General features: G+C 36.8%; 2 protein-coding genes across 4 annotated transcripts; one reads left to right on the top strand and one right to left on the bottom strand.

Moving 5' to 3' along the window:
• The first annotated feature begins 11671 nt into the window (after positions 1-11671).
• LOC132277359 (cuscuta receptor 1-like) lies at positions 11672-16200 on the top strand. 3 transcript variants are annotated; one of them, XM_059779211.1, is made up of 6 exons: positions 11672-12119; positions 12217-12372; positions 12672-12746; positions 12861-13010; positions 13438-13584; positions 13716-16200. In XM_059779211.1, the coding sequence occupies exons 5-6, from the start codon at positions 13521-13523 to the stop codon at positions 15965-15967; spliced, it is 2316 nt and encodes a 771-aa protein (XP_059635194.1). In that variant the 5' UTR covers positions 11672-12119; positions 12217-12372; positions 12672-12746; positions 12861-13010; positions 13438-13520; the 3' UTR covers positions 15968-16200. The 3 variants fall into 3 exon arrangements, with proteins under 3 accessions (XP_059635194.1, XP_059635193.1, XP_059635195.1); XM_059779210.1 differs by having other exon boundaries at positions 12861-13584; XM_059779212.1 differs by lacking the exon at positions 12217-12372 and having other exon boundaries at positions 12861-13584.
• Positions 16201-20718: 4518 nt separating this feature from the next.
• Positions 20719-23647, bottom strand: LOC132277358 (protein ALP1-like). Its single transcript, XM_059779209.1, has 2 exons — positions 22235-23647; positions 20719-21086 (listed from the first exon to the last, which is right to left on the bottom strand). Exons 1-2 carry the CDS (start codon positions 23545-23547, stop codon positions 20894-20896), a joined length of 1506 nt encoding a protein of 501 aa, XP_059635192.1. The 5' UTR covers positions 23548-23647; the 3' UTR covers positions 20719-20893.
• Between the last annotated feature and the right edge of the window lie 936 nt (positions 23648-24583).

The raw sequence follows: 24583 nt of genomic DNA, 5'->3' as shown, positions 1-24583 counted from the left end.
GATTTGATCCTAAAGCATACCAACTTTTGGCTAAGTCGGGGTATGCTTTTACAAATCCTGCAAGCCTTGGAAAACTGAATGTTGAGGTCACCGGTGAGAAGGTGCACGGCCTCAATGAGACACAGAAGAAGTTAAAAGATCAAGGGCATAAAATCATTTCACCTAAGTCTGGTCTCGGTTTCGTAGCTTCTGAGCCACTTCGAATTCAAATCACAAAGAGGGATAAGAAGTCAAGCACCTCATACATTGGGTTTGAAGAAGTTGAGGATGAACAAGATCAGCAGACTGGGCATCAAAAATCAGTCTTTGACCGTATAAGAGCTCCATGCGATCGAACATCTGTATTCAACAGGTTGTCAAGCCGAGAATCAAATGTTTCAAGTTCTCATATCAGCAATTTGCCTCGTAACTCTGTTTTTAACAGAATGAGCTTTCATGACCAAGGAAGAAAATCTACACAACCTCAATCTCGAAAGTCAGTATTTTCTCGAATTGGTACTATCCATGATGCACCACTAAAAAACAGCAAGATTGTGAAGTCAGAAGAAGCTAACATCGACGTGGTGAATAATAGTGAGGTTTAGAACCTAGTGCCTTCGCGAATGAAACGTAAGACAGAGATAGATGTCACAAATGATGTTACATTGAAAGCTCGAAGGCGAACCATTGTATTTACTAATCAATTAGCAAAAGTGGATAGAATAGAAGGCACTGGCGAATCGTCTTGTGTTACTTCATACCACATCACTGTTAAAGAGGAACCTGACTGTGAACAACCAGATAATATCGAGAAAGCTCCACCAACACTAGAAGACGGGGGGCAGGCTACTGTTGATCAACTCAAAGAAATCAACTTAGGAACTGACGATCAACCCAAACCAGTTTTTGTTAGTGCATTCCTAAACCCCTCAGAAGAAAATGATTACTTTCAATTATTGTCTGAGTACAAGGATGTCTTTGCTTGGACATACAAAGAGATGCCCGGTCTTGATCCTAAAATTACAGTGCACAATCTCGCTGTCAAACGTGGGACACGTCCGATTAAGCAGTTTCAACGTTTCTTCCATCCAGAGCTAGTTCCAAGGATAGAGGAAGAACTCAACAAATTGATTGAAGTAGGGTTTGTCCGTGAGGTCAAATATCCAACATGGATTTCGAGCATTGTTCCAGTGAAGAAGAAAAATGGACAGATTCGAATCTATGTGGACTTTCGTGATTTGAATGAGGCATGCCCAAAAGATGATTTTCCTCTTCTCATCCCTGAGCTCACTGTAGATGCAACCACTGGACATGAAGCTCTCTCTTTTATGGATTGTTACTCTGGGTACAATCAGATAAGAATGACTCCGAGGGATGAGGAGTTAACTGTCTTTCGCACTCCCAAAGGCATATTTGTTACAAAGTTATGCCCTTTGGACTAAAAAATGCGGGAGCAACATACCAGCGCGCTATGCAAAGGATCTTCGATGACATACTCCACAAGATTGTTGAATGTTATGTTGATGGCTTGGTGGTTAAGACAAAAGAACGAAGAAATCATTTACAGGATTTACGTATTGTCTTTAATCGCCTTCGAAAATATCAACTTAAGATGAATCTCCTTAAATGTGCATTTGGTGTGACTTCAGGGAAATTCCTGGGATACATCGTACGTCATCGTGGTAATAAAATTGAGGCCATTCAAAAGATGCCGCCACCAAAGAATTTACGTGAACTTAGAAGTTTACAAGGTCAACTTGCGTTCATTCGTCGGTTCATCTCAAATTTAGCGGGTCGTTGTCAGCCTTTTAACCGACTTCTAAAAAAAGATGTTCCATTTAATTGGGACCAATCATGCCAAAATGTTTTTGATAGCATCAAAAAGTACTTTCTCAATTCTCCGGTATTGGGAGCACCGGTACCTGGAAAGCCACTCATACTTTACATTGCTGCGCAAGAAGAATCGCTGGGTACCTTACTTGCTCAGAATAATGAAGAACATAAAGAGAAGGTATTGTATTATTTAAGTCGCAGACTCACCCCGACGGAGCGAAATTATCCTCCAATTGAAAAAACATGCCTCGCACTTGTCTTCGCTTCTAAGAAATTGAGGCATTATTTCTTGGCTCATACGATACATCTTGTTGCAAAGGCAGATCCTCTCAAATATGTCATGTCTAAGCCGGTCCTTTCTGGATGATTGGCGAGGTGGTCAATTTTGTTCAACGAATTTGAAATTATTTATGTGCCACGAAAAGGAGTAAAAGGACAAGTCTTAGCTGATTTCTTAGCTGACCATCCTATTCCAGCCGATTGGGAAATTTTTGAAGATTTTTCTAATGAAGAAGTCTTCCTTGTGGACATCCTCCCTCCATGGATGATGTTTTTTGATGGGGCAGCACGATCAGATGGGGCTGGAGCAGGTGTAGTTTTGTTTCTCCAAAGAGACATGTCATTCCATACTCTTTTGCACTTGCTGAAAACTGCTCAAATAATGTAGCTGAGTATCAAGCCTTGATTATCGGCCTTCAAATGGCGAATGAGATGAACATCACGGACCTCGAAATATATGGAGACTCTAAGTTGGTGATCAACCAACTTCTTAAAGAATATGAGGTTAAGAAAGATGATCTAGTACCGTACCATCGTTACGCTTCTCATTTGTTGGAACGATTTGATAGTGTCATACTAGAGCACATCCTAAGAAAAGAAAATCAGATAGCTGATGCTTTGGCAAATTTGGCTACAACATTGGCGTTAACTGATGAAGACCTGGTTGATGTTCCTGTATGTCAAAGATGGGTCTTGCCACAAGTCTTGGAGGATAAATTTGAAGAAAGTAATGTGGTTTCTTGTTGGACACAAGAGGAAGAAGACTGGAGAATCCCTATCATTGATTATCTGGAACATAGAAAGCTTCCCGAAGACCTACGCCATAAGACTGAAATACGAAGACGAGCACCTCGTTTCATCTATTACAACGATACATTGTATAAGCGTTCCTATGAGGGCCTTTTCCTTCGCTGCCTTGGAAATGATGAAGCAACGCATGCAATGAAGGAGGCACATTCTAGGATTTGTGGAGCTCATCAATCTGGTCCAAAGCTGCACTTTCACGTCAAAAGAATGGGTTATTATTGGCCCACCATGGTCAAAGATTGCTTGGAGTATGCAAAAAGGTGTCAAGCCTGTCAATTCTATGCCAACTTCATACACCAACCACCGGAACCATTACACCCTACTGTGACGTCATGGCCGTTCGATGCATGGGGATTAGATGTAGTTGGTCCTTTAGAAAAGTCTTCAAAAGGCCACTTGTATATCTTGGCTGCAACTGATTATTTTTCAAAATGGGCGGAAGCTGCACCCTATAAACATGTGAAAAATGAAACAGTGGTTGACTTCATCAAGTCCAACATTATTTATCGATATGGTGTCCCTCGATACATCATCACTGATAACGGGACGAATTTTAAAAACAGTTGGGTAACTGACCTTTGTGAGAAATTTGGATTCAAACAACGTAAATCCTCCATGTACAATGCCCCTGCAAATGGTCTCGCAGAAGCATTCAATAAGACTCTATGTGAGCTATTGAAGAAAGTAGTCAACCAAACAAAGCGAGATTGGCATGAGCGAATGGAAGAAGCATTATGGGCATACCGCACTACGCATCGGACACCTACTCAAGCAACTCCATATTCTCTAGTCTATGACGTAGAAGCAGTTCTTCCATTGGAACAACAAATCCCATCATTAAGGATAGCCATACAAGAAGGTCTTACAAGTGAAGAAAATGCCATCTTACGTCTTCAAGAACTGGAAGCATTGGATGGAAAGAGATTAGAAGCTCAACAACAGCTAGAGTGTTATCAAGCTCGACTTTCTAAAGCGTTCAATAAGAGAGTTCGACCTCGGTCTTTTCAAGTTCGAGACTTAGTATTAGCTGTTCGTAGACCGATTGTCATAAATCGCAAGGGAAATAAATTTGTATCCAAATGGGATGGACCGTATGTTGTTCGCGAAGTTTATACTAACAGCGCATATCTCATTATTGATGAAGACGGAGTAAGAGTGTGGCCCATTAATGGCAAATTCCTGAAGCGCTACTACCCATGAAGGCAATGCTCCTGATCGTACGAGCTTAAACTGCACTACGCTCCTGGCCTACATGAGTTAAAACTGTGATTGCAACAAAAAAAAAAATTCTTTATAAACTCCTAGCCCGCAAGAGTATAAACTATGAACGGTGAAACAAATAAATAATGATAACATCTTTGTAAATAAAATAGAGATAATAAATCATTTGTTTTATTTCTAAAATTCAAAGTTACAACTTTGTTTTTGAAAAAAAAAAAAAAAAAATGAGGATCAATACTAAAATTCCATAGCGATAATTTCGTCACGTTCTTGCCATAATATCTCTTCCAGTTGCTTCACTACTTCAAGATCGCAATTCGAGATGACGTTAGCTTCTTCTATTGATTTTCGATCTTCCCAAAGTTTGGTGATGGCTTCCTTCTTCTGAGATAACTGTGCATCCGTTGTCGATATGAGGACTTTAAGCCCTTGAGTCTCTTCCCTGGCTTCCTGCAATTCTTTCACTAATCTAGCTTCTTTAAATTCAGCTTCACTCAAACTAGATTGAAGTGATTCTATACGCTTAGCACCATCATCTTCTATAGACCTAGCGTTGGTGAGCTGTGCATCAATACTGGCCAATCGTTGGGATTGAGAGTCTGAAGTCATCATACAGGCATATAAAGAAGATGTAGCAATATAATTGGCCGCATTATTGGTATATGAGTCAATTCGCCTCTTCAAAGCTGAATGGTCTCTAGGGAGTTTTGCGAGTCCTTCATAAAGTGTTTGAAGTTTAGGTGCTCGAGACGGTATTTTATTGGTAGGAGTATCGCGTATGATATTCTTTATGAAATCAATAAAGAATAAAGCAGCACGACGATGAACATCAAGAATGATCTCTTCCGCATTGAAAATTGACATTTCAGAAGGGGCAACACGATGCAAGGGTGGACCCTGTTCTCTTAAAATCAAAGAAGGGATAACTACATGATCTTTACCAATATTTTCAACCACCTCCATAACTTGACTAGTCACTTCAGCAACCCCCAAAACATCCGAGTATTGACTAACTCTGCTTCTTTGTAGTGAAATCTCTGTACCTTTTCCTATCGCAGTAGCCAACTCTAAGGCAGACGGTCCATAAATAGATTATTCACTACATGTTGGGTTAGCAACAATGACGACATCTTCCCCAAGAAATTCCTTGCTGTCTTTTATCTATTAAAAAAATAATAATAAATAATGGTAATTTGCAGTACAAAAAAAAAAAATAGATATATATATATATATATATATATATAATAATAATAATAATAATAATAACAGTTACCTGTATAGGTTGTGAACTGCTAGGTACCCCAGTAAAAAATTGATCAAGAGAAGTGGCAACACATTCCTGTACTGAATCAAGTCTCACTTTATCGGTGACATGCTTCCAGTTACGACCCTCATCATAAGCTTTCACATCCTCATCTAACTCCATTGACAACTGACGACGGCGACGGTTATTGATTAGTGGTGGGACATCTTCTGCTGTTTGGTGATGGCTACTAGATCCTCCAACAACGTCACAATCATTATGAGATTTGATGGTTAACTTTGGCACTGGCTTAGATGGGAGATTTGACTTCAGCCCCTTAATTAAAACCTTCCTGATTTTAGTTGGTTTCTCTGGTGGGGAAATCGTGCGTTTAGATTGCTTTGAGGTAGTTTCTTTCTGTGTAAATGGATCAATATATACGCTGGACCACCATTTGGCATATGCTCTGGTAACTGAGGATTTTTGGTGGCTGAAGGTTGAAGGAAGCAACGCATCACAACCAGAAGAATAATGAACGGATGAGTTCTAATGCTTTAAAAATTCCTCTAAGGTGCAAGTACGAAAGTCATTTTTTAATTTTCCAGGAATATCTTGATGGTACCCAAATTGTCGGCTAAATCTGTGTGGACTATACGACTCAATGATAAGACGGTCATTTTGGCCCAATGTCAAATAACATGATCGAAGATTGATTAGGGTGTCAAAGTCAGCCGTTTTCATCTCGCCATTATCTACAATAAGTCGCTCTTTTGAAGATCTTTTAGCCATTCGAGTGAAGTTTATTCCTTTACATGATCTGAATAAATTTTGGGCTTCAAAATGGTCAAAGTATCTTGCTCCTCCTTCGCCTGCATATAATGTCATTCTAGACCAATAGTTGGTATTAGGAATGGTGAAATTAGTTCTGAAATATTCACTCAACCATCCGAATACATAGTGAATAGGAAATATCGCAGAGCAGCTTCCAGGATCTGGTGAGGAAACAATCTCGTTCAAGCCTCTGTAAATACTGGCCAGAACCGAGATGGAAAGACAAATGTTGCAGCCATCTGCTAACATGCTTGCAACCTTGAAAGTCCCAGGACGAATTATGTTGCTAGGGTGTGCAGGTAAGGCAAATTTGCAGAGCCAACAGGCTAAAAAAGCAGCTAGATAAGTGGTGTCTCTCGATGTTTCATCTACACCAAGGTTGATAAATACTTCTTTCTCTTTGGTGGACATCGACCGGACAGGAGGGATCACACCAGACAGATTTTGAGTCCTCATAGGGCGGTGAACTTTATTTTTTGTTGATTTCTTTGAAGGTTTGGCATGTCTTGATGCACCTTTAAATCAGAAATTAATCCAATCAGATATCTTCACATTCTGATCTATTTTATACTTCTTGGAAAGTCTGTGGAAGGCCAAAAATAGGTGTTGATAACTCAAAGGGATAGAATTTTTGTTGTTGCCAGCTCTTGATAGTTCATCTGCACAAGGAATAACTTTATCATAAATTGTTCCTTGGTGAGGGAGACCACCTAGCATATATAGATCTCGAAGAGAAATTGATAGCTCGCCAATAGAACAATGAAGTGTATTAGTGGCTAGGCACCAACATTCAAGGAATGCTTTGAAAACATCTTCATGACGATCATAGGAAAATAGGGAGGCGAATAAAGCACCATATAGTTGTTGTTTTGATAGAAAGTCATGGAAACGCGCCAAGACATCTTCTAACCACTCCCAATATAGTTCGGTGTATAGCAATTCAACAGGAAGTTTATAGTGAATACTCTATGATATTTCCTTCGCCTAAACATTAAGACCCAATAGTGAAAACTAGTTTTCTTCAACAACTCTCTCATGAAGTGAAGAATTTAGTATCAAGGCTTTAGAGACAGTTGTTATACCCAATCAAGCCCTGCAAAGAAAAAAAAAGGGGGTTAGAAAAAAAAAAAAAAAAAAAAAAAAAATTGTGCTCCTACATGCGTGGAGAGAGAAAAAAAAAAAAATTGTTCTCCTACATGCGTGGAGAGAGAAAAAAAAAAATTTGTTCTCCTACATGTGTAGAGAGAAAAAAAAAAATTTCCTACTTGCGTGGAGAGAAAAAAACAAAAAAAAAAAAAAAAAAAAAAAAAAATTCCTACATGCATGGAGAGAGAAAAAAAAAAAAAAAAAAAAAATTCTCCTACATGCGTGAAAAAAAAAAAAAAAAAAAAAAGAAGAAGAAACACACGTACCAATTATTTGTGATCTGACAAGTCTTCAGAGATTTTTTTTTAGAATTGATATCAAACCCTACAATATTGAGGGTATATATAGGCAACAAGATACCTTCAACTTGTATTGGAATTTGGACAATTCAATTTAAATAGGAAAGTACAATTAAGATGAAAAAAAAAAAAAAAGGAAACTTCAAGTCCCACTTGGAAAAAGAGACAAGTCTTGTCAAAATTGGGACTTGAAATGGGGGCAATTTGTAGACACTAAAATTTAGTGGGCTTTGGTTTTAACGAATGGACCCATTAAATATAGGCCTAATGTTTAAATAAATTATTTAATTTACCAGGCTTGGTCCACTTAAATTATTTAATTAGCCCAGCCCCGATAATTAAATGAAACGATAATTATTCCTAATAAAATATATTTTTAATAATTATCTTTAAGGATAATTATCACAATATAACCGGCCCGGCCCAGTTATAGTTTTATCCTTATCAGGAGATGACACGTGTCATCATCCTATTAATCCAAGAAGCCTATAAATAGAGACCTGGAGGAAGAAAAAGGGAGATGATTCAGAATTCAGAAGTCTACAAATTCATACACAAATTCAGAAGTTCAGAGACTCAGAAATCTAGAGACTCAGAATTCAGATACAAATTCAGAATCGAAACCCAAAAGCGAAGAACATCAAGCACATCCAACAACGTGCCGTTCTTCATCAAATTCCACAGTGATTCAAGAACAAGCTCGTGCAGCCCTTGGATCCAACCAACCAAAAATAAGGAGATCGAATCAGAGGACCATTCTTTTTTTTTTATAAGAGATATTACAAAGGACTGTACTCCATATTCATAAATTAATAAAATTCTATTTTGCTCCATATTTTGTTTCTATTGCAGACTTACAATATTTATGTGTACAATATATATATATATATATATATATATATATATATATATATATATATATATAGAGAGAGAGAGAGAGAGAGAGAGGAAGCTTAGGAGGCGTTGAGTATGACGTCGTGTTGGTGTCGGTAACCGGAATGTTAAACGCAGTCCCGGCGACTCCCTCCGATTCCGTCATTTCTACTCCGGCGATCGTATATTTTGTAGTTTGCAGTTGCGCGCGGGGGGGGGACAAAAAAGTGTAAGATAATAAATTATCCATTCCTTTCGTTTTTTTGCTCCTATCCATCCAAACAAGAATATTATCCATTTCTTTCTTTTCTCTCGTATCAATCCAAACATGAATATTATTATATCTATTCTTTCCTTTTTCTTTTTCTTTTTCTTTTTCTTTTTCTTTTTTTTTTTTTTTTTTTTTTTAATCTTGTGTATCCAAACGAAGACACAAGAATATTATCCATTCCTTTCTTTTATCTCGTATCAATCCAAACATGAATATTATTATATCTATTCTTTCCTCTTTCTTTTTTTTTTCTTTTTCTTTTTCTTTTTCTTTTTTCTTTTTTTTTTTTTTTTTTTTTTTTTTTAATCTTGTGTATCCAAACGAAGCCACAAAGAAGGTTGAAAGGGACTCCAACAAATGATGGGACACTTTTGGAGAAGTTTTGTATTCTACATGGAAAAAGTAGTTCTATGCTATTAAATTCTATTGACTTATGTGCCAACTTTTAATGACTCCGCGTGTATCATTGTTTTCCTTGACCACTTTTTTATGGTGTATATATAGAGAAGAGAGTTTAGGGTTTAAATTATAAAACCTTCCTCTAATTTTTAAAAGAACAAATAATTTTCATAACAAACAAAAATTATTATATTGTTTCCATTTTCTGACGGAATTGCTAATTTCGTGCAAATTAACAAAAATAATTGTTGATTGTATAATATTATTTTAAAAAACTGAATGTATAATTTTGAAATATCAAATATGCCCTATGAACTAAGAAAAATATACACAATACTAAATTTAAAACCACTCGCACAAAACCAAAACTCATATATATTTTTCTCTCCACCCTTGAATACAGCTCTGTGCCGAGGGGTCGAATAATGCTAACCTTCAGCTAGTTAATTCTTCATCCCATGAACATCATCTAATTTTGCAGTTTGATGCAATACATCACCCAAATGCAAAATATTGTGTAATTGAGGAAAGAAAAAAAATAAAGAGAATGTACAAGAAATCTAACAATTATATATAGTGAAATGTTGTGAAAGCTGCATTTGTTATTAACTCAACATCACAGAGCTAGAGTAACAAATTGCTGTTTCTACAATAAGGTAAATTATTCCACAACTAGACTTCTTATTTTAAAGAATGAGGGAGTGATCGAACATCATGCGTAGGAATCAAATTGTAGTCTGTTGTACAATCTATCACGGAGTTTCAGAAATTAATGTTGCTAAAACCATTTCAAAATTGTCCTGCAATTAACTCATGTTTCAGTAATAACAAGCCCCCCACCCTACACACAAACACAACAAAAGAATAAAAAAGAAAAGAGAGGAGAAAGCTCTTTAAGCACCAATAATATCTAATGCAAATTACAATAATGCTTCATGTGTAACTAACAAATAGCTCCATGAGTTACTGCACATTGAATTCACGTCGATTCTTTTATACCCAGACACACAACCTTCATTAAATACAATCTCCCCATCTCGATCTACTGTTTAGTGCAGGAATTGGGTGTTGAATTTTACAATGATTTACCGTGAGTGCTACGTGGGTCCTTTTGGCATATCATTATATTACAATGATTTATAAATAAAAAAAATTAATTTTAAATTACATAATACAAGTTGCCCCTTCCCCACCCATCCAGAAACAAACAAAAAAATCAAAATGAGCGGATACAAAGAACTTGATTTTTCAAAGTGCATCTTTAGTCATTAAGGGATTAAAAAAGACATCATACTCATATATCATTTTAAAAGTTAACACATGACAAATACGTGTAACGATATTTTTAGATATTTTTTTTAGTATACGGGGTTATAGGACTAATTTTGATTAATGTATGAGACGTTTTATAATTTTAATTAGGGAAATTAGTTTTGTCATTTCACATATCAGTTAACAATTCCGGTACTGAATGGGGGTAGAATGATCATTTTTGTTAGTTTTGGAGGTTATTTGTTAGTATGAGGAAGTTATGTGACATTTTGAAATAGTATAGGGGGATTTTATGATTTTAACGAATTTAACCCTTCTTTTAATCCATAATGGATATTGTATTGTTTAATTTCTTTTTAATATTGTCATTGGAAAAAAATAAAAATAAAAATACATTTTTAGAAGAGCGAAAGCCTATTATTGTGGCATATTTGATAGCCAAAACTTGGAGAGTTCAAAACGCTGACGTACATGGACAGATTCAGAAAATTATGTAAGGGAAGGCAACAATAATTTTTTTTTTTTTAATTATTTCACTGAGGACAATAGTAAAATTTTATAAGTATGTAATTAAAAAAGAGAAAATTAGCAAGGGTATAATAAAAAAAGAAAATATCCCCAGTAATGTATATATAAATCGGTCCTAATTGACATAACTTTTTAAAATGTTAATAAGTTGACAAGACAAATTTGAAGATTTAAATTAAAAATATACTAAAAGAGATGCTTTTTGAAGTCTCAAGCCTCTTCAATATTTTTATATTTATATATATATATATATAAACTGGTCAAGGTCTTCTCACGACCGTACAGATAGAAATTAAGGTCTTCTCCAATAGCTGGGGAGCAAAAAAAAAAAAAAAACATAAGAACATCACAGAGATAAATGTCCTTTTATGGGACGACTATGAGTCAATGTGCAAGTAATAATAATAATAAAACTAGCCCTCCAAACATTCAAAAACATATATTAATAATAATAGAGAATTTTCAAAAACTAAATATAAAGAGAAAGGACTTTATATATTATTTTACATTGATTTTGCAACATCTCAAAATTAGAGGAATGCTTGTTTTGCGATAGATGGAGTAACATTTTACCCATTCAATTTGCAAGGGCTCTTTCGTCAAGGAATGGTTAATACGTATACATGGCCCGTTTTGAATTTTTGTTTCTGGTGTTGTAGGGTTGCAGTTAAAGAGTTAGTACTACATCCTACAACACCTACTTTATTGGTCTATATATAATCTCAAATCTCGTTTATAAGAACCACCAGTAGTAGTACAAGAAGCTTGGGGTCATAGAAGGTAGTGTAAGGTGAGAGAGAACCATTATTAGATACTACTTGTTTATATATATATGGAGATGGATCGGTTGTTGTGGATGCTTTGGTTGCTTAGAGTCAGAGAGGATGGCTCTCTTGCAAATCAAAGCCTCCATCAACTATCCAAATGGAATGTCTCCTCTGACATCTTGGGAATCAAATGATAAACACAGCAACTGTTGTGATTGGGAGGGTCATCCAACTTCTACTCAATGCCACATATTAGCGTGACGATGATGGCATAACCCGTTATATGAATTTCTCATTGTTTCTTTCCTTCAGAGAACTCGTATATCTAGATTTGAATGGTATTGGACTAGCCGGTTGGGTTGAGCACGAAGGTAGGGGCTTGCGTTTGTTGATATACATTTTTTTTTAATTATTTTTTGAAATTTTTCTAATTTTGAGTCACTTTGAAATTTTCAATATAATTTGCAGGTTTTGAAAGATTATCTGAGTTAGGGAAGTTAGAGGTGCTTATATTGGATCAAAATTTATTTAATAATAGCATCCTATCATCTCTTGGTGCACTTTCATCACTCAAAACTCTATCCCTAGCCTACAACAAGTTGAATGGATCAATTGACACCCAAGGTGAATAATTCAAAAATGAAATACCTTTTTCAGGTTGACAAAAAAACATATGTTCTTGTTCTCAATATGCTTTAATATTATCATTTTTCATACATACTTTATAACTTTGGAGGAAAGCTACATGTTATTTAACTGCAATTTAAATTAAACAAAAAAAATATAATTACATATTATTCCTTAGCAATTTTATCCTCATATTAGTGTAAGGAAAAAAAAATAATGCAGGATTTGCCTCTAAATTACTATGAATGGTTTGAAGTGTATAAATTCTGATATCAGTTTTTTTGGTGTTATTGTAGCTTTTCTTAACATGAGCAATTTGGTGGAGCTGGACTTGAGTGGCAACCAGATAAATAGTTTTACGGGAAATGAAGGTACAAAATGAGATAAAAGCATTTTGGTTGATCTAATTTTCAGAGACCAGGTTAAGATGCAATTACCAACTGGATTTTAACCATTAATTACAATATTGTTTGCATATTTATCAGGCTTGAAGAGCTTAAGCAAGTTGAAAATCCTACGCTTGCAGCAGAACAGTTTTAAAAATGTTAGTATTCTACAATCATTGGGTGCTCTATCCTCACTAATGGTGTTAGATCTGTGGTACAATGAATTGAGAGGATTGGTTACCTAAAAAGGTAAGATATCATTGAGATGCCTCTGAATTCAATTTGAAATAGCATTTATTCAAATTTTTGTTATTATTATTTTTTAAATGTCAGCTCAAGCACTAAATAGGAGTATAAATTTACCCTTTTGCTAAGATGAACAGATCATGTTTTTAAGCTGTGAAGCGTAGGTTTTTACGTACTCTATTAGAATAGTTTTAAAACCTAAAATCTATTTAATTGGTAATTTAATTTTACGTATTATATAAAAAATAAAAAAAAATACAACTCAGGACCACTAGCCACATATCTTTTCTATCTTGTTCTTTTGATCCTTGGTTTGAAGAGGTAGGTCATGAATCACGATACATTGATTTCCCACGATTAAGCCGGGAATTTTCTTGTCACGATCTTAATATCTTTGTACAAAATAATTTTGTTTTCTAACTGTTTTTAGATTTGGAAGGATTGAGCAACTTGGAGGAATTGTATTTGGATAGTTCATCTATTGATGTGAGCTTTTTTCATAATGCTGGAGTGATGACTTCTCTCAGAGTGTTATCATTGTCATACATTCATTTCAACTACAGACTACCAAACCAAGGTTAATTATATGCTTTATACCATATTTAATTTTAATTAATCATGATACATCAATTTCATAACACTGTTTGGCTGATTAATTTGGATTGTAGAAATAAAAAAATCTAATACTGGGGGTTTGGTTTTTGTCAGGTTGGTGTGAGCTTTTTAAGCTTGAAGTGTTGGATCTAGGTGGTAATGAATTAAGTTTACTTCCTTCATGCACGAGGAACTTGACATCACTCCGCTTATTAGACCTCTCATTCAATAACTTCACTGGAAGTATTGACACCTCTCCACTTACCAGTCTCACATCACTCGAATATTTATTCTTTCCACACAATGATTTTGTGATCCCAATCTCGTTTGCCTCATTTTTTAACCATTCAAAGCTTAAGGTTATCTCAGGTGATGGGAACAGATTAAGTACCCACCCAATGGTGTTTCCCTCGTCAACTCCAAGGTTCCAACTCCAAATTTTCAGTTTGTCAAACTGCAATGTCAATGAAACTCTTTTCCATTTTCTCTACCATCAGCATGACCTCAGAGTAGTTGACCTATCACATAACAATCTGACGGGTGGGACATTTTTTCTCTCTTGGTTGTTAACCAACAATACACATTTAAAATATCTTAATCTAAGAAGTAACTCCTTCTCAGGGCCTTTACCCTCTCTTTCTCATCATCCTTGCAACAACATTACACAGTCGATTGATATCTCTAACAATCAACTTCAAGGTCAACTGCCAACAAATATAGGTTCCATCTTTCCGAATTTAAAGTATTTAAACTTGTCTATCAACCAATTGGAAGCTAACATTCCTGCTTCTTTGGGTGATCTACAACTTTTGGAGACTTTAGACCTGTCTAACAATAATTTGTCAGGACAAATACCGGAACATTTGGCAATTGGTTGCTCCTCTTTAATGTTCCTCAAACTATCCAATAATATTTTGGATGGCCTGATAGGTTCCCAACTTCTGAACCTAACAAGTTTGTTCTATTTATATTTGGACAATAACCGTTTTGAAGGAAAGATTCCAGATACCTTGTCTACCACATCTTCTTTGAGGGCATTGGATATTAGCAATAACAACTTGTCTGGTAATCTTCCAATCTGGATTGGGAGTATACCTTACTTACTTGTACTTGTCATGTCCAATAATCTTTTCCAAGGTCCAATTCCAGTAGAGTTCTGCAAACCTGATTTCCTTTCCTTTTTAGACCTTTCTAATAATAATTTGTCTGGACCTATACCATCTTCCTTCAACTCATCACAAATACAATATGTACATCTGAATCACAACAAGCTAACGGGCCCATTGACACATGCATTTTACAACTGTTCTTCTTTGGTAACGTTAGATCTTAGACACAATAACCTAACTGGTAACATTCCAAGTTGGATTGGCAAACTTTCCTCATTGAGCATTCTTCTCCTCAAATCTAATAGTTTCGAGGGTGAAATTCCTGTACAATTGTGCCACTTGGAAGGGTTAACTATACTGGATCTTTCTCAAAACCATCTTTTCGGTACCATACCTCATTGCTTTAGTGACATACCTTTCAAGGCAATGGATACAAAATCCTTAAGGCCAGATGCATTTTATAATTCGGATTGGAAAGAAGATTTTTGGTCTTACATGGTGGGGACAGGATTATCTGCGAAGAATGTTTTATTTTTAGCTTCTTTTACTGGGGAGACGGAATATTACCCGAGTATAGTTGCGACGCGTCAAGCAGTGGACTTCACCACAAAGAGTAGATTGTATGCATACAGCGGCAATATACTGGACTACATGTCAGGAGTCGATCTCTCTTGCAACCTCCTGACAGGGGAAATCCCACCAGATATCGGAATGCTAAGTGAGATCCGTGCACTAAACCTGTCGCATAACAATCTCATTGGTTCAATTCCAGCAACTTTCTCAATGTTAAAGCAAGTGGAGAGTTTGGATCTTTCCTACAACAACTTGAATGGAACAATCCCCTCTCAACTCACTGAGTTGAACTCTTTGGAAGTCTTCAGTGTGTCACACAACAACTTATCAGGTACGACTCCGGAACGGAAAGATCAGTTTGTGACCTTTGAAGAAAGCAGTTATGAGGGAAATCCTCTTCTTTGTGGACCTCCATTACTTAACAGTTGCACTAAAACTGGATCCTCATCAACATTGCCTCATCACTCTTCAGAAGAGGAAGGTTTCATGGATATGGGGGTTTTCTATGTGACTTTTACCGTCTCTTTCATAATTGCGTTCTTAGGAGTTGTTGCAGTTCTGTGCATAAATCCTTATTGGAGACAAGCATGGTTTCGTATCGTTGAAGCTTATGGGACCTCTTGCTATTATTTTGTTCTTGACTGCTTTCTCAAGCAGTTCAACAGAATAGCCAGAGGTGTTTAGATCTTTTATGTAACTTCATGGCTGTGTGTGTGTGTACATATATATATATATAGGCCTATTTAAGGATTGTCTGTTTTTGTAATGTATAATGATGATTATATATATATGACAAATAATTTGTGCTCTCTCTCTCTCTCTCTCTCTGGGGTGTGTGTTAGTATGAGAGGGAGAGGAGGAGGGGAAAGGAAAGGATGAATCATGTAGCCAAATAACCAGCAGGACCTACGTGAAAACACTGGGGTGTGTGTTAGTATGAGAGGGAGAGGAGGAGGGGAAAGGAAAGGATGAATCATGTAGCCAAATAACCAGCAGGACCTACGTGAAAACAAATACTTGCTTTGCTATATACAAGGGAGTAATTGGTAGTATTCATGTTCAATAATTAGGTTTTTCTATGTATTATGGGAAGCTACTGTTATATCGTAATAGTGAAAAAATTTCTAGCACACAAATGCTACCTCATAAAAGTAGATTAATAGATAGATGGTTTAAAAACATCAACGACTGTTTAATCGTTAGAAATTGAACAAATATAAATCTGACATGATCAGTTCCGTACACAATAATTAAATTAAAAGGAAAGAATTATATATGAAAAAAACTATAATGAGGTGCACCTCATATAGAACTCATGAGCTCTCAATTTTTTCACCTTGTTACAAATAATTTTTTAAAGAAAGACCTGACTTTTTGAAGGAAAACAATATGAGGATTATACATTAAAATTTTCATACCAAAATTCATTATGAGGATTATTTAGCAAAAAAATTCATTATGAGAATTATTTAGTAAAAATTCATTATGAGAATTATTTATTACACACTTTTATAAACTTTTATTCTCTTTCTTCTGCACAAATTGAACTATCCCATCTGACTAGTGACAAAGCGAAATATAATGAATGTTCAGAAAGAAAAATATAAATTCACTTTGAATTCACAAAATATAATTAAAGAGAACTATAAAAATATTATTAATCAATGACAAATTTCGCCTTGTAGTACATGTATTTATAATAAAGAAAACCTAACAACATAGGGAAATATTTCTATATGACAGAAAAATGTGATTTTGGAGCCCTAAACGAATGAATTCAGCTAAATAATAGCATATATCACAAGTATAACCCGTGAGTATCCATTGTTCGGCCACTTTCAATCGGGAATAATTCTTAGCGGATCAAAACGGGCTCATCAAAACTATCTACAAAATGTACCACAGTTTGGAGTTTTTGACAATGAGTTTTACAAAGATTAGCTAGTATAATTTTATTTTATGATATTTAAATGTGATTTCTTTAAAGTTTTTTATGAGAGGACTATTTAAACAGAAGTAAGGTGACGACGGTATTCATAATCCGTTTTTGGTATTCAAAACGTGTTAAGTTGAAGAACTCATGCCATCAATGCCATCAACTACAGCTCATTGATAGCCTTGTTTTTTTCTGTGTCTCTCTCAATAAGTCTAGCCCGTAAGACACTCCTCTGTATTCAATATGGGAATATGGCTAGTACTGTTGGTAGTCAAGTCTCCTCCTAATTAAGCCGTTGGAGTGAGGAAGGGGCAAGATAAAGGTCGACAATGTAACAAGATTCAGTGGTATGCATTTAGATAAGAGTCATTGTAATGGATTATGGATGCAATGGTTGCTTGGAGCAAGAGAGGATTGCAAATCAAAGCTTCCATCAATAACTAACTATACATATGGAACTCCTCTGCCAACCAGCATTTCATAACATGAGCAACTTGGAGGAACTGGACTTGAGTGGCAACCACATAAATAGTTTTACCGGAAAGAAGGAGCATAAATACATGTTGGTAGACCTAGTTTTAGATGTCATCCTACTACTCATTTGCATAGCTGAGATGAAATTACCAACAAGATGCTAAACATTAACAATGTTTTTATATTTGTCAGGTTTGAAGAGTTTAAGCAAGCTAAAAAAAATCTGCAGCTTGAGTTCTAACAGCTTTAAAAATGTCAGCATTCTACAAACATTGGGTGCTCTACCATCACTGAAGGAATTACATCTCCAACAAAATGAATTGCAAGGATTTGTTACAAAAGATATTACTGACATGCCCAACAAAGATCCTATGAACTCAATTTAAATTTCCATTCATTCAATTAAGGAATCCAACTTATATTTGGTTATCTATATTATTTACTTTTTCACCAAAATGAGCCGCAAATGTTTTCATTTATATTTGTTCACTAATCTTTCTAGGGTTGAATGACAACCATTTTGAGGGAAAGACTCCAAACAGCATGTCTGCCATATCTCTTTTGTCGGTATTAGATATTAGCAGCAACATGTCAGGCAATCTTCCCAGATGGGTTGGGAATATGCATGATTTTGGGTTAGTTGTCATGTCCAAAAATCATTTTGAAGGTCCCATTCCAGTAGAGTTCTGCAAACTTGATTTGCTTTCTTTTTTACACCTTTCCAACAATAATTTGTCTGGAACTATTTCATCTTGCTTCTACACATCACATATAGAGCATCTCCATCTGAACCAAAACAAGTTAAACATCCCACTAACACATGCATTTTACAACAGTTCTAAATTGGTAATGCTATACGTCGGAGAGAACAACTTAACCGGTAACATTCCAAGTTGGATCGACAACCTTTCCATGTTGAGCATTCTTCTCCTCAAATCTAATAATTTCGAGGGAAACATTCCTGTTGAATTATGCCAATTGAAAAAGTTAAGCATCTTGGATCTTTCTCAAAATAATCTTTCTGGTCCCACGCCTCCTTGCTTTAGTGACATATCTTTTGAGGCAACCTTGGGAAGATCTTCTATACCTATCGACTACCTAATTGCTGATCCAAGAGACATATCGTTGTCCTACATGGTGGGATCAACGTTAGATGGAGCACGATCAGATTATCATTATCTTTTTGACCTTCAAGATTTCCTAACAAACAGTGTGCCACAAGTAGTGGAGTTCACAACAAAAAAGATTTCTTATGCCTACAAAGGCAATATCCTTGACTACATGTCGGGTGGATCTATCTTGCAACTTCCTGACGGGAAATCCCACCTGATATCGGAATGCTAAGTGAGATCCTTGCACTGAACCTGTCACATAACAATCTCACTGGTTCAATCCCAACAACATTCTTGGGGCTAAAGCAAACAGAGAGTTTGGATCTTTCCTACAACAACTTGAATGGAGCAATTCCCTCTCGAACTTTTTGGAAGTCTTTATTGTATGGTAGGACTCCGGACCAGAAAGCTCAGTTTGCGACATTTGAAGAAAGCAGCTACGAGGGAAATCCTCTTCTTTGTGGACCTCCATTACATAACATTTGTACTGAAACTGATTCACCATCAACATTACCAAATTGTTCAGATGAAGGTTTCATGGACATGGATGTTTTCAATGTGACCTTCACAGTGTCCTTCCTTATAACATTTTTAGGAGTTGTTGCAGTTTTGTACATAAATCCTTATTGGAGACGAGCATGGTTTCACACCATCGAAGTTTATGGGACCTCTTGCAATTATTTTGTTTTTGACTGCTTTCTCAAGTTGTCCAACAAAAGAGGTGTGTAGATACTACATGCATCTTCATAGTTATATATATATATGCCTATTTAAGGATCCTCTCGGTTTGTATTACAATTATACTTATTTGTCAAATAAATTTTTGCTTGTCTGTTTTGTTTGTGTCCGTGCGTGTGTGTGTGTGTGTGAGAGAGAGAGAGAGAGAGAGAAGGGGGGGCGATGATGAATGATTTTACCTCAATCTCATGTCTATTACTATTTAAGCAGCAGAATGATTTCCATCACAACAGTACAGCCATCAAATTGAGCAAGCTGAAGGTAATATTGCAAGGAGAGTTCAGTAGCAACGATAGCAGTCTACTACAGTCCCCGGTTGCATTCTCATACCTTAAAACCAAATATCTCTTGGTTCTTCCCTCAAAAGTACTTACTCATCTTGAGGTTTTATCGCTCATCTTTCAGAAAAATACTCCTTACTACACTCAGACAGTTATTCCTGTTTCATTAAAAAAATCAAACTAATAAGCAGGCCTGTGCAAAGGAGACAAAAAAAAATCCCCAAGAGCATGATATCAGTGGCAGTTGTGACAAGGATACCCTGCCCTATGCTTAGAGGAACTGAGATCCCATCAACTATTTGAGCTCTCTTACTGGAACCATTTTTGCTCATCAGTCCTTTCCTCAGATAACTATGCCTTCCATACAACCACTTCCTAATCCCAATATCGGATAAATCAATTTCTAAAAAGTAAAACTTATGGTCATTGAGGGTGATAGCAACAAATTATTGTGGTAACTGAGTATCAGTGTAACCAAATTTTCAACAAAAGTTAATTTTTTCACAATTGTAGCTTGATAAACCCACAGTCCACTCAAAATTGGCATATTTCTTCCAGGTTCAAAAATATATCATGTGTCTAAGGTACGTGTAAAGGCAAGTTTCTTCTTCAACAGGTCATCTTAATTTTGCAAGGCTTTTAGGATAGTCCAACAACCAACTCACTTAATAGAGCACCTACCCTTGGTTGCTTCTCATTGTTATTCCTTAAGCAACCAAACAATAATCCCAGATTGTTTGACTGCAATGCAATAAGTTATTTGACAAAGGACTAATGAATATGGAACTTTTTTTCTTTGGTTTGTTTGTTTAGGGTGTGCAAGTAAGAATAAGTTAAACTGTGAGCAAGAAAAGATGTCCAACCCATTTAAAGTATGTAAGAGCAAACAAAGTCTAAGCTCAAATAAAAAGCACAAATAACCTATAAAATCTATAATTGAGTATAAACAATTAGGTGACCTAAAACTTGTATCTAATAGCAGTACAACATCTCAATATCATTCATGTGTGGCTGTTCCATTCGTTCCATACAGTCTACAACTTCTTCTGGAACAGCCAGACTCTTCTGATTACACAAGCCCCTTGCCAACAACAAGTAAATCAACAACCAAGAATAGGATAATTTCAAAGCTATTCAAACTGAAAGAACAGTTACAACTTAAATATCGAATTAGCACAAAGTGAATCAACAGATAGTTGACAATCTCCTTTGCTTCCTTACACATACAACGCCAATTCAGATGAATATTCTTCCCGTGATTCCTGTCAGCAATAATCAATATCACCCATAAGGCTGCAGCTTGATTGAGGTAAAGAAAAAACGTAGGGAAGCACTTTGACATGCTAAAAGCATTTCAAGGAAATTCACTCTCCATCCCCAGCACAAATCCTTATAAAATCGTCTCGCAAAAATTTTCACTATTGTAAATCTGTTACCCACATAGAGGCACCATGCAAAATCTTAACGGAAGCATTCACTAACTCGGGCCTACTTAATTTTGAGCTCACACAACTTCACTCTTAGAGAACCTGACATAATTTGGTTCCAACACTTCCTTACCAGAGGCTATACTAAAAAAGACCAAGAACACCTCTCGAGGAAACATCTCCCACACCAAGCATCATGCGAGATTACGCCCTATGACCATTTTCTGCCACAAAGTTGGCATATAGAATTTCCCGATCAACCAAATTGCCAAAACTAACTATGATCAACAATGTCAACATCCACAAAAGGCAATGAAGAAGATAGCAAGTTCAGTTATAGGAAACATCCTATATCGCTTCATGACGACTTGAATAACCACGCTGTTCAGAATTTCTGCTATTTTATACATAAATCCACATTGGCAACACTTATGATTTTATCGCATAGAGGTGCATTAGACATGTAACTGTTAGAACTTTCTGTTTAAAGCCCAAAACTGTTATTCAGTTGAAACATGTATCCATTTTTTAATATGTTTACTGGTGAAGTATATCAGCCTCTTTTCTTCAGAGCCACTCATCAAGTATTTTTGGATCACTTTTGCATTCAACGGTTATTTATTTCACTAGTCACCTAGGGCATGTGCAAAAACTCAGAAAATCCAAAGCATACATTCTGAGAACCTCATGCCTAGCCCCATCGAAATGCATTTCCTCATCAACAAAAATATAGTTCAATAGCATTCGTGTCATTCAAATGTTATAACGAGGAATTATGAACACAAACACATAGATATTAGCGTAGCAGTTAAATGGGAGAGAGGGAGGGATCCATCTGAATAGAAACGCATCTTGAAGTAGATCACATCAAAACACAAAACTCATTCACATTAACCCATTCCTACTATCCCATTCCTACTATATATAACACAAAGTGTTAAAAGAAAAGGACGATCCACTGCATTCATAAATTCAGAATTTACCTCCTCTGACTCACCCTACTCAGATGTGAGGCAAGTGCATTCCTGATCCGCAGCCCATTCTCATCCACCTCTCCTTGGTAAACTGCAAGCTCTTGATCCTTCGAGTACCATGCCTCTTCATCAGGAAATGGCTCACTACACTTGATCAGAAAATTATGAAGTAGACAACACGTTATGATAACAAATGGAAAGGACTCGATACATTCTTCCTTCCAAGGCTTCGATAGAAGCTGACATCGAGCCCGAACTCTCCCAAATGCTGTGCCAACCAATTCCATTCCACGACTATGCACTGAATTAAAAGCTCGTTCTGATGAACTTAAATTACTCCTTTCATCGGATTTAACAAAAGAAGTGAGAAGCCATGGCAAAAGAGGGTAACAAGAGTCACCCAATATGTACTGTGGAATAGAATTGCCATCACTGAGCTCAAAAGATGGCCCATTCAACAACTCCCTCGATTCCTCCACACCCGAAAACAACTTGGATTGCCGTAAAACGGTTTCAGGCTTCATTGTATTAGGCCACCCGGCGGAAACATCCAAGAACCTGCCTTCCGAATCCACCAATGCCTGAACCATCAACGATCCATTTTCACCCAACAACTCACCATCAATCTCAAACAGATCAAATCCTAAAACACCAGAACAATTGGGAAGTGAAATCCAACCGAAACCCACTACAATTCGTTTGATATCGGTCTGAAATTCGAAAAGATGTCCCAGATTCTCATTGATTGCCTTGCAAACCATGTAAAATGCACGACAAGCGCCGGCAGAATCGAGGCCGAACCGCCTGGCGACGGACTTATAGGACGCACCGTGGGATAAGCGGAAAAGGGCAGCGGCGAGAGCGTAATTGGGAGGGATCGGAGATAGAGAGTTGAGAGAAGGAGTTAGGAGTCTGAGGAGGAGAGTGAAGGAAGGTTTGGACATGCGAAAGGCGTCGACCCATCGGGAGTCGTAGTTGGCGGAGGCAGCGGAGAGGAAGCGGTGGAACCAGCAGGAAGGGGGAGTTGAGGAGGAGGAGAAAGAGGAGGAGAGTGGTGATGGAGGAGAGAGGAGAGAGAGGAGTTTGGAGATGGAGAGGGAGGTGGAGGAGATATGGGATTCTAGGGTTAGGGTTTGGGAAGGATGGAGGCGGAGGTCGTTTTGGGAGAGGAAAGAATGGGCGGCGGAGGTGGCGGAAGCGACGAGGGTGATGAGGTGGGTCAGGTTTTCACGGTGACGGTGGCGAAGGGCATTTCCGGAATTTTCGTTTCTGCGTTTGGTGGTGGACTTGGCGCTGCTTTGCTTTCCTCCGCCCGCTGCCATGACTGATTGCTGTGCTCTGTCTCTGAGATGTCAGCAGCCAGCACGAGTTGTTAGTTCAGTAATTTGTTATAGTTACAGGGTTAATTGCATAAACAAACACCAAAAAGTTTACTGCAGTATTATATATGAGTTTGACTCCCTCCTAATTTATGAAGTAATAAATAAAGAGCAATGTTTGGATTATACCCTACCAGGACAAGTTTTGTCCTTTACCCTGATGAAAAACTTGACAACTGTTTAAATATGATATTATATTAAAAAAGGAAAGTATTTGGATCAACCCGTTACAAACGGGTTTTTTGGCTAAAGCTTTGGCTTATCCTCACTAACCAACGCGCCGAGTCCTCTCCATGTACCATCCCTTTCTTCCGCCACAAGTGGTGCCGTCTCTCCACCCTCCACCCTAAAATCCCAAATTTATCACCGCCGTCAAAGTATTTCCTTCATTGGGCATCACCACCGGAAAATCGCTGGCAACCGTGCTCGCCTTTGTTCGGTGCACTGCCAACCTTGCTTCCGCCGGTGTTTTACTTGGTTTGATTCTATTCAGCTTCAACGAAACATTTTAGGAAGCCGGGTTTATATTTTTGGGTTTAAAGCCCTTATTATGATTATGATGAAGAAGAAGAATAATTACAGATCTGCACAGTGAATATCACATGGATTTCGGCTCAATTTACAAATTGGCAAAGAAGTAATGACAAATTCCTCTAGTTCTTCCATTTGTGGAAGGCAAAAAAAAAAAAAAAAAAAAAAAGACCCAGTTGTAGCTTTGTGTTGGGGAATATATATATATATGTATCTGTACTTTCATGGGTTCTGTAATTGTTGCATAAAAATCGAGAATGAATTTTGGTGGGATTTCTGGGTATGTTTGGATTGATGGAATTGTGAGGTTTGGAGTTGGGGTCACTGCAATTATTGTTTACGTATTAGTACTTTAGTTGCAGTTGGAGCTATTGGCACCTGTAATTTAAGGTTTGGTGTTGGATGCCGAACAATGGCGAGCATGGATGACTGCGATTTTCCGGTAGCG

This window comes from Cornus florida, unplaced genomic scaffold (assembly GCF_030987335.1).
Source record: "Cornus florida cultivar Cherokee Brave unplaced genomic scaffold, ASM3098733v1 CherokeeBrave_3.0.0_Hap2_Chr10, whole genome shotgun sequence".
NCBI classification, from domain to species: domain Eukaryota; kingdom Viridiplantae; phylum Streptophyta; class Magnoliopsida; order Cornales; family Cornaceae; genus Cornus; species Cornus florida.
This window is presented reverse-complemented; position numbering and strand designations above follow the sequence as displayed.